The sequence below is a fragment of the Sceloporus occidentalis genome, unplaced genomic scaffold (assembly GCF_023333645.1).
Source record: "Sceloporus occidentalis isolate IW3139 unplaced genomic scaffold, rSceOcc1.0.p SCAF_234, whole genome shotgun sequence".
Classification (NCBI taxonomy): domain Eukaryota; kingdom Metazoa; phylum Chordata; class Lepidosauria; order Squamata; family Phrynosomatidae; genus Sceloporus; species Sceloporus occidentalis.
This window is the reverse complement of record NW_028317214.1, coordinates 1,101,101-1,119,755: the sequence shown is the minus strand read 5'-3', so window position 1 is coordinate 1,119,755 and position 18,655 is coordinate 1,101,101. Positions and strand designations below refer to the sequence as shown.

At 44.0% G+C, this 18,655-nt stretch overlaps 1 protein-coding gene across 1 annotated transcript in view; it reads right to left on the bottom strand.

Moving 5' to 3' along the window:
• Positions 1 to 18,655, bottom strand: part of LOC149276577 (sodium/hydrogen exchanger 7-like) — a 52,732-nt gene that overhangs the window by 22,536 nt on the left and 11,541 nt on the right. The window contains exon 2 of the mRNA XM_089503512.1: positions 8,472 to 8,671. Within this exon, the coding sequence (XP_089359638.1) occupies positions 8,472 to 8,671 (200 nt within the window). The remainder of the gene's footprint in view (positions 1 to 8,471; positions 8,672 to 18,655) is intronic.

The window sequence follows — 18,655 nt, the reverse complement described above, 5'->3', positions numbered from 1 at the left end:
GGATAAGTCATAATTAGCTGGTAAAGAAAAGATAACATTTAAAGCAACCTATGTGAGCATACTTTTTAAATATCATATTGTACATCATATTTAATAGTCACAAAAATACTTTACCACGACAAGCGATTTTAGAATTTGAATATTTTTATGTAGAAATTGCCTTCTTGAGACGTGTCTCTGCAATCTACATTTTGATGATTAAGTGCTGAGCAAGAGGATTTTAATGGCAGCTGGGATGCACAAAGCATTGTACCGTAATTATATTCTGATGAGCGCAATAGAATAAAATGCTTCCTTGTGATACATTTTAAGACTCTTGTAACACTTATTGGTCTACTCTGGGAATTACATTTATAGTGTGAAAATAATTTCAAGGGTTGGTAAACACAATGTATTTTAATTAGGAAATGTTATTTGTAAAATAATTGAAAATCAACAATGCTTTCCTTATGTAGTGAGTGATTTCAATTACCTGATTTATTCATTGAAACTAGGATGTCAGTAGCCAGGTGAAGGTTAATTAACCAAGATAGTGATACCATATAGGCAAATGAAGCAGATGTTTAGACTGTGTACTGATTCATACTCTCCCCCGTCAGAGCGTGATAGATCTTTTTAAGCGTGACCACGGTTTATAATAACAAGGAAAAAGTCCCGATTTATCGTTTATAATAATGCAAAATCTATTTCATTTGGTTAAAAAAAAAAATGAAGCTCCCATTGATTTCCTATTTATTTTTAGTTACAATGTAAGTCCATGTCTTACCACAATCTTGTTTTGCCTACACACCCTAAAAACTACCCAAGGCAACTAGGAAGTTTTAAATTTTAAATAAAAAGGGACTTGAAGACAAAAAAATGGACATGACCGCACTCTGGGTTTTTGTGGTGCTTAAATAACGCTGCCACATAATGATTCAGTTTTGACAGCAATTCTATAACACAAACAGAAGGTATCAGTATCTTTGAAGGAAACAGGTAGACTTTAACAACAACATATTTACGTCCACATCCAAAAAACACTGTCAAAGAATAATTTGCATACGATAAGTCACCGCAAGCTGCAGCAGTTGTATAGAGTGATAGAATGGTTTGGATAGATCGCTACATAAGTCGAATGACCTCAAATGCAAATTACCGTATTTGCTCGATTATAAGACGACCCCCCAAAATCAAAATATTAATTTAGGAAAAAAAAAAAGCCTGAATATAAGACTACCCTATAGGAAAAAAGTTTTACTAGTAAATATTAATTCATGTAAACTATTTTTTCTTATTTAATAAAATCTATGATTGAGAAAAATATATATATAATTTTATTTCCTTTTATTTGCCAACCTGCCCCCAGAGTTATGCATATCTGCCCCCAGGCTTGCCACTCTGCCCCCAGAAATGCCTTATACCCCCCTATTTGCCACTCTGCCCCATGATGTGCCTTTTAACCCTCTATATGCCACTCTGCCTCCAGAAATGTCTTATACCCTCCTATATGCCACTGTGCCCCATGATATGCCTTTTAACCCCCTATATGCCCCTCTGCCCCATGATATGCCTTATACCCCTATATGCCATTTGCTCTGGAAAAAACCTCGTCTTATAATCGAGCAAATACGGTATATCACATTTAAAAATACAGGCATTGTGATGGGGGGGGGGTGCTACCAACAAAATACATATATTTTGTCTTGCCTACACGTCTTTTTGGACAGTCCTTTAACAATTCCATGACCTCTTTAATACCGTATTTGCTCGATTATAAGACAAGGTTTTTTCCAGAGCAAATGCTCTGAAAAATACCCCTCGTCTTATAATCGGGGGTCATCTTATAATCAGACCTCAACTAGGTCTGATTGAGACTAAGATCCAGATCCCCCGCAGCGGTGCAGGGAACCTGGATCCTCCTGTGTTATGCCCCCCCCAATTTACCGGTGTTTCCGAGTCCCCGGAGCTTAGTCCGGGCAGCGTGTAGAGCTACAGAAGTTGTGTGTTTGGAGGAGGGAGGGAGTTTCGTGTGTTTGGAGGAGGGAGGGAGTGTTAAATGGGGGGGCATAAGGCATTTCTGGAGGCAGAGTGCTCTGTGAAATGCCTTTTAACCCCCTTAATGCCACTCTGCCTCCAGAAATGCCTTTTAACCCTCTATACGACACTCTGCCTCCTGAAATGCCTTATACCTCCCTATATGCCACTCTGCCCCATAATATGCCTTTTAACCCCTTAAATGCCAGAGTGGCATATAGGGGTATAAGGCAATTCTGGAGGCAGAGTGGCACATACGGGGTCAAAAGGCATATCTGGGGCACAGTGGCATTTAGAGGGTTAAAAGGCATATCATGGGGCACAGTGACATATAGGGGGTATAAGGCATTTCTGGAGCAGAGTAGCAAGCCAGGGGGCAGATGTGCATAACTGGGGGGGGCAGGTTGAAAAAAGGAAATAAAAACAAAATATTTTTCTCAATCATAGCTTTTATTTAAAAAAAATGGGAATTTTTTACTCACCGTAAATTCTTTTTTCCTTAATACAGTGGCAGTACGACTGGGTAGTGTTCTCTCCTGTGGACAAGATGCTTAAAAGAATAGAAAGGGTTAAGTCACGGAGAACTCCTCCTACTTACCCATAAAACCCGGCTTCCCCTGAACAGCCCCAGTAAGTAACAAGAAACACAAAACTGCTTGCAAAAATAATTTATTAGGAATAAAGGGAGGGAAATCCGTACTGCCACTGTATTAAGGAAAAAGGAATTCACGGTGAGTAAAAAATTCCCATTTTTTCTGTCATACAGTGGCAGTACAACTGTAACAAGATCCCCCCAAAAATGGGGGGGGGCAATAAATTCCTTAGGAAACAACAGCTTGGAGCACCTTACGCCCAAAATCCACTGCTGAGGATGAGAAGACGTCTAGCCGTTAGTGACGAACGTACGAACATACGAATGTATTGAAAGACGACCACGTAGCTGCTCTGCAAATATCCTCTGGTGAAGCGAAAGCCTTCTCAGCCCAAAAAGCAGACATGGCCCTGGTTGAGTGGGCCTTGATCGGAGATAACAAAGGTAGGTCAGAGACATGGTAGCCCATGTGAATAGTTTCCGTGATCCATCTTGACAAGGTAGCCTAGTGGCAGCCTTACCCGCCGAACGACCATACCAGGAAACGAAAAGCTGGTCGGTGGAACGGATGGAGGAAGTCCTAGCAATATATAACTCTAGTGCCCTCTTAACATTCAACATATGCCACTTAGCTTCATCCGTAGAGGAAGGAGACGGGAAAAAATGATGGAAGCACCAAGGGCTGATTAATAGTGGACTTTGACAAAACCTTCGGAAGAAAGGAGGGCTGTAGGCGTAATCTCTCTTTAATGAGAGGAGTTTCAACGACACTTGTACCATAGGTTCAAACGGAGCAGAGCATAGGGCGTTAAGAACTACGGTAAGATCCCATGACGGGAAGGGAGTCCTTCTCGGAGGACGTTGAATTGTAATGGCCTTAAAAAAACGTCTAACCAGTACATGAGAAGCCAGGTCTTCAAGAAAAAAGAAAATTACTTAGAGCCGATATCTGACCCTTTAGGGTCGAGACACTAAGGCCCGTAGAAAAACCATCTTTTAAAAACATAAAAATGGAAGGAGGAAAAACCGAAACATCCCTAGCGACATACCAGAGCAGGAACTTCTTCCAGACACGAAAATACATTTTTGAAGTAGAGCCCCGGACAGATCGTAACAGCAAGTCAGAAAGATCCTCCGTAACACCCTGATAACGAAGAATCATCCTTGCAGTAGCCAGGCCGTCAACTTGAACATCTGGAGATGATCTGGACGAAGATTGCCGCCATCCAACAATTGATCCGAGGGAGGTAGTTCCCAATAAATTAGACTCAGTTGACTTAGGAGGGAGAACCAACTGCGGTTCGGCCAGTAAGGGACAACGGCTAATACCCGAGCCCTGTCCGAGCGAATCTTCTGGAGGACACGGGGAATTAATGCGACAGGCGGAAACACGTATCCCAGATGGAAGTTCCACTTGATTGACAGACCATCCAGGAAGTCGGGCGAATCCTGCCTGTTGATTGAGGCAAAAATCGGTACCTTCCTGTTTCGCCTGGAGGCCATCAAATCTTGAAACCAGGGAGGTGAAGGTTCTTTCGGTCAAGGACCACTCTGCTTGAGACCATCTTAGCCTGCTTAGATCGTCTGCAATGCAATTGTCGCAGCCTCTTATGTGGGTAGCCGATAAGTCTTCCAGCTGAAGCTGGGCCCAACTCATTATGGTCGAATAAAGAACTTACTCGTGTACCCCCTTGTTTGTTTCCATATGTCACTGTTGTAGCGTTGTCTGACTGAATCTTCACGGAACGACCTTCCAATTGGGGCCTGAAGGCTACTAGTGCTTGAAGAACCGCTTAGTTCCCGGTAGTTGGACGAACGAAGCGAATCTTCCGGAGACCAGATTCCTTGCCTGAAGTGATAACTTAAATGGGCGCCCCAACCGATACCGGAAGCATCCCTGGTAAGAGTTATCCAATTGCGAGGACGAAAAGAAAGGCCTTCTGAAAGATGAGAAGAGGTCCTCCACCAGGAAAGTTGGGATAAGACCTGACTCGAGATAGTTATGTCCCGGTCTAGGTCGTCCTCTCGCCTGGACCAACCCTGAAGAATATCCTACTGAAGGGGACTTAGGTGAGATCTTGCCCACCTGACTGCTGGGATGGAGGCTGTCAGTAGACCTAAGACGCTCATGGCCTTCCTGATAGAGCAAGTCGGATGTAATTGAAGCGATCTGACCTGTCTCATGATTTTCCTGACTTTTCGGAAGGAAGAAACATACGTTGGGAAATCGAATCCACCTCTAGAATTGGATCCTGGTGGAAGGTCTGAGGTTGGATTTGCTGCGGCTGATAATCCAGCCGTGCACTTCCAGCAATCGCATTGTGGTGACGAGATCCGCCCGGAGCCCCCTTGAAGATTCGGCCTTGATGAGCCAGTCGTCCAGGTAAGGAACGATGGAAATCCCTTTTTTTCTTAGAGAAGCCGTCAAGGGTCACAAAATCTTTGTGAAGATCCTTGGGGCCGACGACAGACCTAACGGAAGGGCCTTGAACTGGAAATGAATTTTTCCTTTTATACGGATTGCAAACCGGAGAAACTTTCTAGAAATCTCCGCAATTGGGACGTGAAGGTAAGCATCCTACAGGTCCTAGGAAGCCATGACGTCTCCCTTCTGAAGAAGGTGGGTGACTGAAGAAATTTTCTCCATACGAAAGGGGCGATACTGGATGCAGCTGTTGACTCTTTTAGATCCAAAACGGGTCGAAAGGATCCGTCCGGCTTTGGGACTAGAAACAGTCTGGAATAGACTCCTTGGAAGCGTTGAGAAATCGGAACTCTCTCTATACCCCTTTTGATACGAGAGATAGGCTCGCCAAATGTAGAGCTAAATTTTTCACTGAGGAAGGATATGAAGAGATCAGGAACTGACTTCTGGAAGGGAGAAGAAACCGATCCTGTACCCCTCTGAAACGATTTTCCGAATCCAACTGTTGTGTGTAGTCTGTTCCCAAATATGCTTGAACTGCTGCAGCCTTCCTCCCACTTTGTCAGAACTTTCTTTTCTCTTGTTTTTTGGGACGGTCCTGGAACTTTCTCTTTCCGTACAAATTCCGAAAATTCTGCGATTTGGAAGACGTCTGGAAAGCCCTGGTTGTACGGATATCTCCTATTCCATCTAGGACGTCTATCCTGAGGAAGAGCCCTCTTGGTCTCCGACATTTGTTTGATTAAATCTTCCAATGGCGCTCCGAACAATTTACTCCCCTCAAAAGGCAAGTCACATAGAGATGCTTTGGAGGCGGAATCCGCTGTCCAGGATCTCAACCATAAGGCTCTACGAGCCACAGACGATAACCCCTTATTCTTAGCGGATATCTTCACCAACTCTTGAGAGGAATCTGTAAGAAAACAGTTGGATAATCGCAAATTTTTAGTAGTCTGGAGATTTCGGAATCTTGATCATCCGGCAAACAGTCTTCCAGGGCCTGTATCCAACAACTCTGTGCTCTAGACACTGCTGTACTGGCCACTGCCGCTCTGCATTGCGCACCTGCTGCCTGAAATATGCACTGGCAAGAAGTCTCGACTCTTCTATCCATTGAGTCCTTCAGCCCTGAGACACCTCCAATGGGAGTGGTCGTCTTTTTCGACAGCTGGGCTATGTGGACGTCCTCCTTGGGGGGTTCTTCCCTGGGTATTCCATTCTCTTTCCATTAGCTGTCTCAACTTGGGAAGTATAGGAAAACCCTTGATTTTATCCAGCTCTTTGTCTGATAACATGCGAGTCACCTCCTTAGTGAATCTGCGAAGCTCCTGGGGAGGAAAAACCGCTTCGTCCTCAGAACTGAACGAGGTAGAGGAGTCAGAAGATTGCAGAATTTCTCCTGATGAGAGATCTGATCTGGAGGAAGACCGGGATCTCCTGCGTTTACGGGCAGATTTACCCGGAACCCTCGACTGAGCTTGAGCTGCAGAGACCTGGATGCTAGGTTTTCCTGAAACATTCCAGGAAGGATTGCAAGTCCTTTTGTTTGTCTTTAGTGAGTTGCTCTGCCGAGCAGGCATTACACATCTTTTTTCTGCATCCATCTGGCAGAGGAGTAGAACACTCAGAGCAAGCCACATGCTTAATAAATAAAATAAAAAAATATATAATTTTTTATTTTTTATTTATTTAGTTTTTATATATATATATATATATATATATATATATATATATATATATATATATATATATATATATATATATATCTCTATATCTATATCTATATCTATCTATCTATCTATCTATCTTCTGGAGGAAGAGAATATTGAAGAAAAAGATAAAATAATCTTACCTCCAAATCCTCAGAACCGTGTGGGGGGGCTGGTGACACGGAATCCTGTGCTGAGAAATGCCCATGCAGACAGACAGGAACGAAAAAAACAACCTTTATAAGGTTTGAATTTGGCGCCCTCCAGAAGATCCGATTCATGCTCAGTAGCGCGATCGGATCTTCGGTGGAACGCAACGCCACCCGGGCGTGCGTTCCACCTATTGCGCATGCTCCTCTGCCAGCCGCGAAGAAAAGAAACTCCAACACAACCCTCCGTAACGTCCATCGTTACGGAGGGGACCTCGCTCTGCTCACCACCCGGGGAGCAATCGGAGGCTGCAAACCCCCAGGCAAGAACCCGTGTGCCTCACCAGACTTCTGATCTTCGGGGAAAATTCCCCAGCAAAGCGTCAAGTCCGTCCCTGTACGGGACAAGAAGAAAACTGGGGCTGTTCAGGGGAAGCCGGGTTTTATGGGTAAGTAGGAGGAGTTCTCCGTGACTTAACCCTTTCTATTCTTTTAAGCATCTTGTCCACAGGAGAGAACATTACCCAGTCGTACTGCCACTGTATGACAGGGAAAAAATAGTTCACATAGTTTACATGAATTAACATTTACTGGTAAAACTTTTTTCCTATAGGGTCGTCTTATATTCAGGCTTTTTCTTTTTTTTTCATAAATTAATATTCAGATTTTGGGGGGTCGTCTTATAATCGAGCAAATACGGTATAATACTAGGATGGCATTGCGTGACAGTAATAATAATAATAAGACTCCAGTCTGGCTCCGAGCTGGTTAAAACTTGTTCTGATTCAGAGTCTCAACACACCGAGCAGTCTACAGTGGATAGAATGATGTCTGATATAATACGACAGGAAAGAGGTAAATGATTTTAAGAACATGATAAGTTTACTGCAAAGCCATCGAGATCCTGCTACACTGGGAATTTCTTTGGATACGCTTTGAGCAGGTCCACTTTGTAAGAAATGTTCTGCAAATCCCAACAACACTTGCCAAGGGCAAAGCAAAAATCATTAGTATTTAGAAGCTCAAGTCCTTCAAAATAAGCTCTGCTCAAGTGTTTCCTAAAAATCACAAATAAACTCATGTTTAGTAATAGTCAGTTCACAGTTTACAAACCATCCGCAAACACACAAATTCAAGCAAAGAGCCAGTTAAACGGTGGCCACTTGTATTCGTTTTTTATGCGTGGTGGATCTTGTTTCAATATTTGAGTAAACACGTGCCACGTTTCAGTCCAACATTAACAGCAATACTCAGTCGTCTAATTTATTCAGTGAGTGTTAAGGCCAGTATGATCTCACCGGGTAAGGTCAGCCATTAACTCCAGTGGCTAAACCAATATCATAAACCTCATTTGGGGTGGATGTATTTTTCAGGTGAAAGTAATAAGCATGTACTACATTAAAATTAACATTTAGTTCTCCCCAATTCTACAGGATAGAACAGGCAAGGCATACTAATGCATCTGTGATGTCATTAGTCTGAAGGATAGCGCCAGCCGGGATCTTAATAAAATAGTAATGGGAGTTTAGACTGTTTGAATTCACCCTGAAAGGTTTACAAATAAATATGCTTTAACTTACTTTTCTCAGCATATCATTCTGTTCCACGTTATTGATCTTCCCAGGGCTAATTTCGCCCTTCAAAGTGTATTCAAAGAATTTCCCGCTAACATTGACGAGCAGTGTCGTAAACGCCTTTTTTTCTTCAGAGCAAGTGACTGCTTTCTCATAGCTGCTGGTAGAAGGTATGCCATATCTTAAAATTACTCCAACGATAAGCCCTTTAGAAGAAGAAGAAGAAGAAAAAGTTAATCACATTTAGTAATTAATGTCTAGTAACACTGGTCACTTCTCATTAACACCCAGACTGCTAGCCTAAATCCTTGGTTAGATAGTCCTTTATTTTTAAACTGGGTATCTTCAAGACAATTACAACTTTGACAGACAAACTGTAGATATTTTTAACAGAAATTTAACTATGATAAACCAAAAAATAAACATGCCATGTAATCTCTTACGAGAAGTGGAATTCTGGCAGTTTGTCCTAGTTGAGGGAACAATTTTATTGTCCCGGGTTGAGACATAACCAGAAAAGCCAGATATCACACACATAAATGAAGGAACTCTGCTGGAAACATATCAGGTTCCATGCACTTGGTGTGCTAAAATAAGTCAGTCAATTAGGTTGTTTTTTTACTAAAAAGGATAAAAACATAATGAACATTACACAGACTTGCAAAACAAATAATATAATCTGAAATTCTATTTTTTAAGTTAACATTGTCCTCTCTATTTTATATCCAGTTGAAAAACTATTTTAGAATATATAGTTGTCTGTGTAGCACATGCGCAAGATCTGAATGATTATTAGTCTCCATTAAGTTATCTATCCCTTATTATTAATGCTCTTATCAGATCAGGTGGTCTTAATAAGAATGAAGTGAAAGAACAGAACTTCAGGAAGAGAAACTGACTACACTATTAATAATTAAATTGATTGGATAATGTCACCTGTATCACATTCTGACATAGATCTCAGCTTCCACAAGACAAACTTTTCTAAATAAAATTAAAATGTATATGCACGCCCTTAACGTTAAAGCACAACGTGGTGGTGAACATGATCCGGAAATTTTCTTATGCAGTACTTGAATAGCAGTTACATTATTAGTAGTAATATCATTAGTAGTATCATACTAATTACATGAGAGAAATGTAATGATGAAAGGAACATGAAATATCATTTGCAATTTAGTGAATAAATAAATGATGACATTTAACATAGTTGGCTATGTTTCAGTTTGCACGTTTTTGACATGGATTAGTAATGAATTTAAGGGAAGCAGCCATATTGCTTTCCTAACAGACCTCAACAGGAGGTCCTTAACATACCTTAATAACACTGCTTGCAAAACAATATACACTTTATACAACTGAACTTCTGAAAATGGCATTTTTCTAATCACTCTGAACTCCTGTTTTGTATTCTGTGATGTAGTGAATATCAATTGCCTAGTACATAGCTGGTATTCCTAACATATGAAGATATGAAAATGTGTGAGATTTTACAAGATTTCAGAAAGCTGGAAATGAATGAGTTCTAAAGAAGGTTTGAAACATTGTATAATGGTGATTATATCTAATATTGTCTAGTTATTCACCTCTTATGTACAGTTAATTGCTCAGCCATAAAAAATAAAGAATACTGTGCTCTCTCATGTTATCTAGACAGAACTGCGACACACTGATAAATTGGCCTGTGAAAGAATTCAAAAACTTTGCTACTATTTGACAAACAAACAAAAAAGACCAAGCATCAAACTGTAGAGATAGCGCAACTGGTTTTTGAAACAGGTATACTCAGTAACAATTGTAGCACGCAACATTGAAATTTAAAAAAATAGAAATTTTACTCACCGTAAATTCTTTTTTCCTTAGTATAGTGTCAGTACCACGGGGTGTCGCTCTTCCTAGGGACAAGGACCTAGAATTGAAGAGGTTAAGATTACGTTCTAACCCCTCCTACTCCTCCCCTATAAGAGCCCCGGTTGCCCAAATACCTCCAGAAAATACCAAGAACACAAGATAGCTTGCAAAAATAATTTTAATACAAAAACGTACAGGGAGGGATATATGTACTGACACTATACTAAGGAAAAAAGAATTTACAGTGAGTAAAATTTCTATTTTTCCTGTCATATAGTGTCAGTACCACGGGGATATAGCAAGATGCCCCTTTTGGGTGGGGAATATAGTCACGAGGTAACCGACTGGAGCACCTTACGCCCGAAATCAGCATCAGAGGAGGAGAAGATGTCTAGCCGGTAATGCTTGACAAATGTGTGAAATGAAGACCAAGTGGCTGCTTTGCATATTTCTTCCGGGGATGCAGAAGACCTTTCAGCCCAGGACGTGGCCATAGCTCTGATGGAGTGAGCAGTAATGCGAGATGAAAGAACCTGACCGCTGAGAGTGTAGGTTAAGCGAATAGTTTCCGTCAGCCAACGAGATATCGTGTGCTTGGAGGCCGCATGGCCTGCAGATTTACCAAAATAATTAAACAATTGATCCATAGAGCGGAAAGGAGCAGTGCGGTCTATATAAATCCGTAGAGCTCTGCGGACGTCTAGAGTGTGCCAGAGCGTTTCCTCTGGAGTAGCCGGTGACGGGAAGAAGGAGGGTAAAATTAACGGCTGATTGATATTAAATTCAGAGATGACCTTGGGCAAAAAAGAAGGTTTAATGTACAAAACGACTTTATCTTGGTGAAAAATCGTAAAATGCCGTCTTGAGAGATAAAAACTCGAGAGACACGTCTTCCAAGGGTTCGAACAGTTCGGAGCAAAGTGCTTGAAGGACCAAGGTCAAATCCCAGGAGGGAAAATGCGAACGTCTGGGTGGACGTTGGATGGTGACTGCCTTAAAGAAACGTCTGATAAGAACTTGTGAAGCCAATTCAGACAGGAGAAAATGACTCAATTGAGGGCTGAAATTTGTCCTTTAAGGGTCGAGACAGTGAGACCCGCTGAAAAACCCTCCTGCAAAAAGTCCAGAATGGAACTTGTTGAGGGCGAGGAAAAATCCAAACCTTTTGTGACACACCAGTGAAGGAATTTATTCCAGACTCGTAGATAAATAGTAGACATAGATCTTCGTACTGAATTCAGGAGGACCTCTGTCATAGAACTGGAAAGGCCTCTGCCCTGGAGGATCATCCTTGCAGCAGCCAAGCCGTCAATCTGAATTTTAGAAGAACATCCCTGGAAAGGTTCTTGTTTTCTAGAAGACGGGAAGACACTGGTAGTTCCCACACTGAAATCGCCATACTGAGCAGCTCCGAAAACCAACTTCGATTTGGCCAATAAGGGAGAATAGCTAAAACCCTGGCTTTGTCTACCCGAATCTTGAGGAGGATTCGAGGAATCATGGCCACTGGAGGAAACACATAAGCCATCTTGAATGACCAAACCACCGACATTCCGTCTAACAGGAGAGGATTGTCCTGCCTGTAAAGGGAGGCGAAAATTGGTAATTTGCTGTTTTGTCTGGTTGATCTATTTCTGGCAGGCCCAACTTTTGAACCAGGAGAGAGAAGATGCTCTTGTCCAGGGACCAGTTTGCTTGGGAGCAACGAGATCTGCTGAGATCGTCTGCCAGACCGTCTGCCAGACACTCTGATATGTGTGGCTGCTAAATCCTCTAGATTCCTTTGGGCCCAGAGCATGAGTTCGTCTGACAGGTCCTGGAGCTTTGGAATTCGGGTGCCACCCTGCCTGTTTATGTATGAGACTGTGGTGGCACTGTCGGACTGAATTCGCACAGCTGTCCCCCGTAATCTTGGACCGAATGCCTTGAGCGCCAGAAGCACAGCTTTTAGTTCTCGAAAGTTTGACGATTGGGTCTGATCGATTAAGGACCAGCTGCCCTTACTGCAGAGGCCGTTCAAATGAGCTCCCCAGCCTACTTTGGAGGCATCCGTGGTGAGAGTGACCCACTGGCGTGGCAGAGGTCCACTATCCACTATGAGTCCCAGAAACTGGATCCTCGTGGTTGGAATAAGGTTGGATTTTTTGTGGTTTATGATCCAGCCGTGTTCCTCCAAGCATTGGGTCGTAAACCTGAGATGTGCCAGGAGCTCCTGAGAAGAACTTGCTTTCAGAAGCCAATCGTCCAGATAAGGGACGACTGTGACTCCCTCTTTCCGCAAAGCTGCTGCAATAGGGGTTAAAAGTTTTGTGAAAATCCGTGGAGCTGACGACAGGCCAAAAGGGAGAGAAGTGAACTGAAAATGTCAAACTCTTGTCCCGACTATTATGGCAAATCTGAGATACTTCCTGGAAGCTGTAGCGATTGGCACATGGAGATAAGCATCTTTTAGGTCTAGTGTAACCATAAAGTCCCCTTGTCTTAACAGGTGGGTAACCGTGAGAATGGATTCCATTCTGAAGTGACGGTAACTCTCTTTAGATCTAAAATAGGACGGAAGGACCCATCCGGTTTTGAGACCAGGAAGAGATGAGAATAGACTCCCTGAAACTCCTGATTCTTTGGAACAGGCTCTATGACACCTTTTTTGAGAAGGGTAAGGCTTTCGGCAAACAGTGCTGAGTTCTTCACTTGAGAAGGGTAAAACGAAATCAGGAACAGAGGACGTGGAATCCTGAAAAAATGTATCCTGTACCCGTCCGCAATGATCCTGAGGACCCAGGAGTTGTTTGTGGTTTGTCTCCATTTTGGTAGGAACCATTGCAAACGACCTCCAACACCATCAGAACTTCCTGACCTCTGGTTTCTTAGGATGTTCCTGAAACTTCCTCTCGTGTTGTTTACGAAAAGTTTGTGCCTTGAACACTGGTTGAAAAGACCTGGAAGGTCTATACTGGTATCTTTTGTTCCATCTGCTTTTCCTACCCTGAGGAAGTGCCTTTTTAGTATCTGACATGTGTCTGATCAGTTCCTCAAACCGAATAGTTTGGTTCTTTCAAAGGGTAAATCGCATAATGTCGATTTGGAAGCAGTATCTGCCGCCCAAGAACGTAGCCATAAGGCTCTTCTAGCCACGGAAGACAAACCCATGTTACAGGCCGAGAGTTTAAGGCTCTCTTCGGCAGCTTCCACCAGGAAGCTATTAGCCAGTCTAAGATTTTTAAATAGTTTAGACAAACCTTCATCCATAGAGTCTGACAGACTGCCTTCTAAGGACTGCAACCAGATACCTTGAGCTTTAGCCACAGATGCGCTAGATAGCACCACTTTGCACTGGAAACCAGATGACTGGAACACCCGTCTACAGGACGTTTCTGCCATCTTATCCATAGGGTCTTTGAGACCAGCCACTTCACTAATGGGAATGGTAGTACACTTAGAAAGCTGGGCTATCTTCCCATTTCTCATCACCCTGAAGGTGAAAAAGCTGCTTAAAGTGCTTAGAGATAAAGGCTCTTTTGCCTGGATTATTCCATTCTCTATACATGAGATTCTGCATTTTAGGTAACATAGGCAACCCCTTAGGGTGTGCCGACAGGTCTGCATTTTGAAAAAGCCGTGAGACCTCCTTAACAAATTTCCGAAGTTCCTGCGGAGGAAAATTGGTCTCATCCTCTGACTCTTCGCTAGATGAAGCCGAATACGACGAACTAGAGACCTCTCCAGAGGACCAATCAGAATGAGGGGAAGCTGATGCCCTTTTACGTTTGTGGGATTTAAACCTTACGGGTTCCACAGGATTAACTGCTGCTGCCTTAAACGTTTCAAACATTTGTGCCAGGTTGTCCTGGAACCAACCTAAGAAAAACTGCATGTCTTTTTGTTTCTCTTTTGCCAAACTCTCAGCGGAGCAGGCATTGCAATATTTCTTTTTACAACCATCCGGCAAAAGACTGGCACATTCAGTGCACGATAAGTGTTTAGTCTTAACAACAGCCTTTTTTGGAGCAGGTGTAATAGATTTCTCCTTATCCGGCTTATCTGGTGAAACCGGACCAGACATCTAATAATATAAAAGAAAAAAAAAAAAGATTTTTTTTTTTAGAAAATACAGGGCAGAGGATTTGAAGGGTTAAGATTAACCAAATCCTACCTTACAACTCCTCAATCCGTGTGGGGGGGCTAGTGACACGGAAAAACCAGTGCTGACAAGCTCCTCTGCTGTCAGACTGGGCAGCACAGCCATTATATATGCGAAAACAATTTAGTTTTCGCGCCCTGAACAAGAGAACTGCTTCACGCATGCTCAGTAGCGAGCTCAGTACTCTTGGTGGAACGCAGCGCCCTCTGGCGTGCGTTCCACCGCTGTGCGCATGCTCCAAATTTCGCCGGCATAAAAGCATGGCGTCTATGCAGCTCCGTAACGTCCGCCGATGCAGACGGTACGCCTCGCTCTGCTCACCGCCCGGGGAGCAATCGGAGGGATCCGCCTGGAAACAACCCGTGTGTCCCACCAAAGAAGAACGAAAGAAAGGTCCGTCCCTGACAAGGGACAAGGAAGAACTGGAGGTATTTGGGCAACCGGGGCTCTTATAGGGGAGGAGTGGGAGGGGTTAGGAGGTAATCTTAACCTCTTCAATTCTAGGTCCTTGTCCCTAGGAAGAGCGACACCCCGTGGTACTGACACTATATGACAGGAAAATAATCAAATACAAGCATTTAGGTGAGCAAACATTTGGTGATGTTTCCAATTGTTTTCAAGTTTCACCTATAGACCATAAGTGGAAGCCATCAATTTCCTGTTCTCAGTATCTGCATTCCACACCATTTTTTTTCTACCTCGCCATTGTAAGGGTTTTGTTATGTATTAGCAGTTAAGCTAACTGGCACGTTTATCTCAATTTGCAGATCCTTTTGCGTGTAGACATTTTTATTTGTATAAGCTGTTGCTCTAAAACTGAATCATGTGGCTACAGTCGATGTAATTCCATCACCCTCAGCTAACACCAAGATAATAGCAATGTAGCTTTCTAGAAGGAGGAGAATAAGACATGAAACTCTACTCACACACACATTTACATATATATACACACACACACACATTCCATAATTATACACATACAAACAAACAAGCAAGCAAGCAAAGATATACGGTATGAAGCAGGGTTGCATTAAACCCACGCCAGCCCAAGTTGTTTGGTTATCTTAATTATACATATTTAATTTGGTTTTGGTTCACTTCCATGTGTGTGTTAAAAGTTGAAGTGCATTGGGGGGGCGTGGCCAACTGAGCTCCAAGATGGACGCGTGAGTTGTGAGCTCCGTGTACCCTCACTTTATAATCCCACCGTTCAGGTCATTTAATTGAGGATGGGCAAGCCTAACAGGTCCGCGGCAACGCCGAGGTCGCAGGGGGCTAAGGACAAGCAACCACTCACCTCGGTGCGCTCCTATTTTCAAGGGGCCGTCGACCAAGACTCGCGGGACTCGTTCCCTAGGCCTCTCTCCGCTCCCGGTAGCCCGCAGAGTGGCGTATCAGAGGACATCGGTCCGGCTCTTCCACCCGGGGACCGTTCTACCCCTCCTCTGGACTCACCTTGGCAAGAGGCTCTTAAACACCTGCCGTCGAAAGCAGATCTTATGGAGGTCGTCGACCGTGCGACACGTGGTATTCACGATGTGCTCACTGAGATCAGGTCAGATGTGAAGCACATTGGCGACCGGGTGGCCACGCTTGAAACGGACACAACCAAGATCTCCTCCACTGTCGATCTTCTATCTGCCCAGCTCCAGGATCAGGCGAGTACTATTGTTGGTCTTACTCGACGCCTCGACGACATAGACAATAGAGGCCGCAGAAATAATTTGAGAGTGCGGGGTGTCCCTGAGACTGTGGAGCTACCTGACATTATTCCCACTCTGCGTAAGATTTTTAACACCCTACTGCAACGTCCGTTGGACGCTGATATCAAATTTGACCGGGCTCACAGGGCCCTTCGCCCGCGATCGGATGATACACAACCGCCTCGTGACATCATTTGCCGACTGCATGACTTCCCTGTCAAGGAATCCATCTTGGCACGCTATCGGCCAACGAATTCCGTCTCCTGGGAAGGCCATAAAATCTTGCTCTTTCCTGACCTCTCACCGCAAACGCTGCAGTTTCGGCGTCATTTACGCCCGGTTACTGACCTGCTCCGTCGCTCGGCGACTCCCTATCAGTGGGGTTTTCCTGCGGCTCTGCTGGTTCGGAGGGATGGCCGTACCTTCTCCATTCGGCGGGCGTCCGATGTGCCGGACTTTCTTGATCGTCTGGACCTCCCTCAGGTGCAGGTAGAGGATTGGGAGTACAGCTTTTCAGCACCACCGCGCTTGTCGGATCCTGCCCGGGCCTGGACTCCGGGCCCCCAGCGCCGTAAGCGTCAGCGCCATCAGAAGGCTCCGTCACCGGCTTGAAGGACCTCTTCTTCATCGTTCCTTTGGAGAGGCTTCCAGTTCTCTCTGTTGGTTTTCTGCCTCGTTGCTGTCGGTGTTGCCGGGACTTGGACTATCTCCGCGTCGCTTCGTTTTTCTATTATTATTTCTATTGACTTACCTTATTCCGACGTTTTGCTTTTCCGTCTCGTCCCGTATCCGTTTCGCCCGTTTAGCTCTTGATACTGCACCCCTGTGGGGGTAGGTTGCGTCTCATGTTGCCGTGGAGGTCTTTGTCCTCCCTGTATTGGTGCCCTCTTCTTTTTATTTATTTGATTTGTATTTGTTTTGTTTACCTTTTTATTTTATTCCTTTCTCTTGCTTTGTTTACATGATTGTGTTCTGTTGTACTTATGTCTCCCTATACACTTTAGTGCCCTTGGGCCATATTTCTGGTCCCTCAAGCTTCCGTCACGCATGTACTGCCCCCTACTGGCGGTTGCAGTACTCTACTCGCACCACACTACGCTACAATTTTTTTTTTTTCTCCTCGGTTCCCCTGGTCGGTGGTTCTCCTAACCTCCTATTATATTTTCATGAGGGTATCTGCTCTGAATGTGTATTGTTTTTTTTTTATTTATTATGATTACTCTTGGTTTGTTTGTTGGCCGTTGCTGCCCTGCCGGAGCCTGCCGTCCCCGGGCGTCTTGCCTGGTGGTCCTGGTTTTGGATCGTCTTTTCGATCTACTGGCTCATTCTTCAATGCGATTGCATTTGACGATTGCTTCGTCTTGGTTTGGTTATTTGTTATTTTGTTTCTGTTTTCTCCTCACTTTTTTTTTGTTGTTGTGCGGTGTCGACGTCATTACTGAGGGGTCCCTGCCATTCTCTCCATGTCTCCTGAGTTGATCCGTTTTACTTCTCTCAATGTTAGGGGGCTCAATAAGCCGCAGCAGCGTTCCAAATTGTTATATGTTTTACGCTCCCTGAAAACTAAGATTGCTTACATTCAAGAAACGCATTTTCTGGCCTCCAAACAGTTTAAGTTGTCTGATAGATATTTCCACTCGGTCTACTTCGCCAGTAGTCCGGACTCCAAAACTAAAGGAGTCGCTATCTTGATTCACAAAGACATTCCCTTTAAGGAGCTGGAGGTATGGCGGGACCCTGAGGGACGCTGTCTGTTTATTAAATGTTTTATTGGTCAACAAAAGGTCACCTTGGCTAACCTCTATGCCCCAAACCAGAATCAAGCTGCGTTCATAGTGCAAGTTTTAACTAAGTTGTCTTCCTTTCAGGAGGGCCTCACCGTCCTGGGGGGAGACTTCAATATGGTCCTAAATCCTGCCATGGATTGCTCTGCCTCGACTTCTCACATTTCCTTTTCTAGCATTAATAAGGTTAAGAGGCATTTGCACCTTGGCCAGTTGGTGGACGTGTGGAGGGCGCAGCATCCCCGGGATCGTGATTATACTTACTTTTCTGCTCTACATAAACGCTACACCAGAATTGATATGTTTTTTCTTTCCCACCATCACCTGTCCCTTCTTTTTAAGACAGACATTGGTATCCAATCCTTAAGTGATCATGCCCCTGTCTGTCTTTCCCTCTCCCTCCCCAGCCTGCCTACGAGACTTTGGTCGTGGTGCCTGAATGACAATCTTCTGGGGCATCCTCAGGATGTTGCGGACCTGTCCGGTCATCTTCGTGCCTACTTTCAGGAAAACATCTCCCCTGACACCCCCTTCCCTACTGTGTGGGAGGCCCATAAAGCGGTCATTCGGGGCCACCTGATCAAATTGGGTTCTCGGTACAAGAGGTTGGAATTGGCTTCTATTTTAAGTCTTAACCAACGTATTGCCCAATTGGAGCTGCGCCATAAGCGCACTGGGGATGATGCTCTCCTTCTCCAATTGCAGGCACTT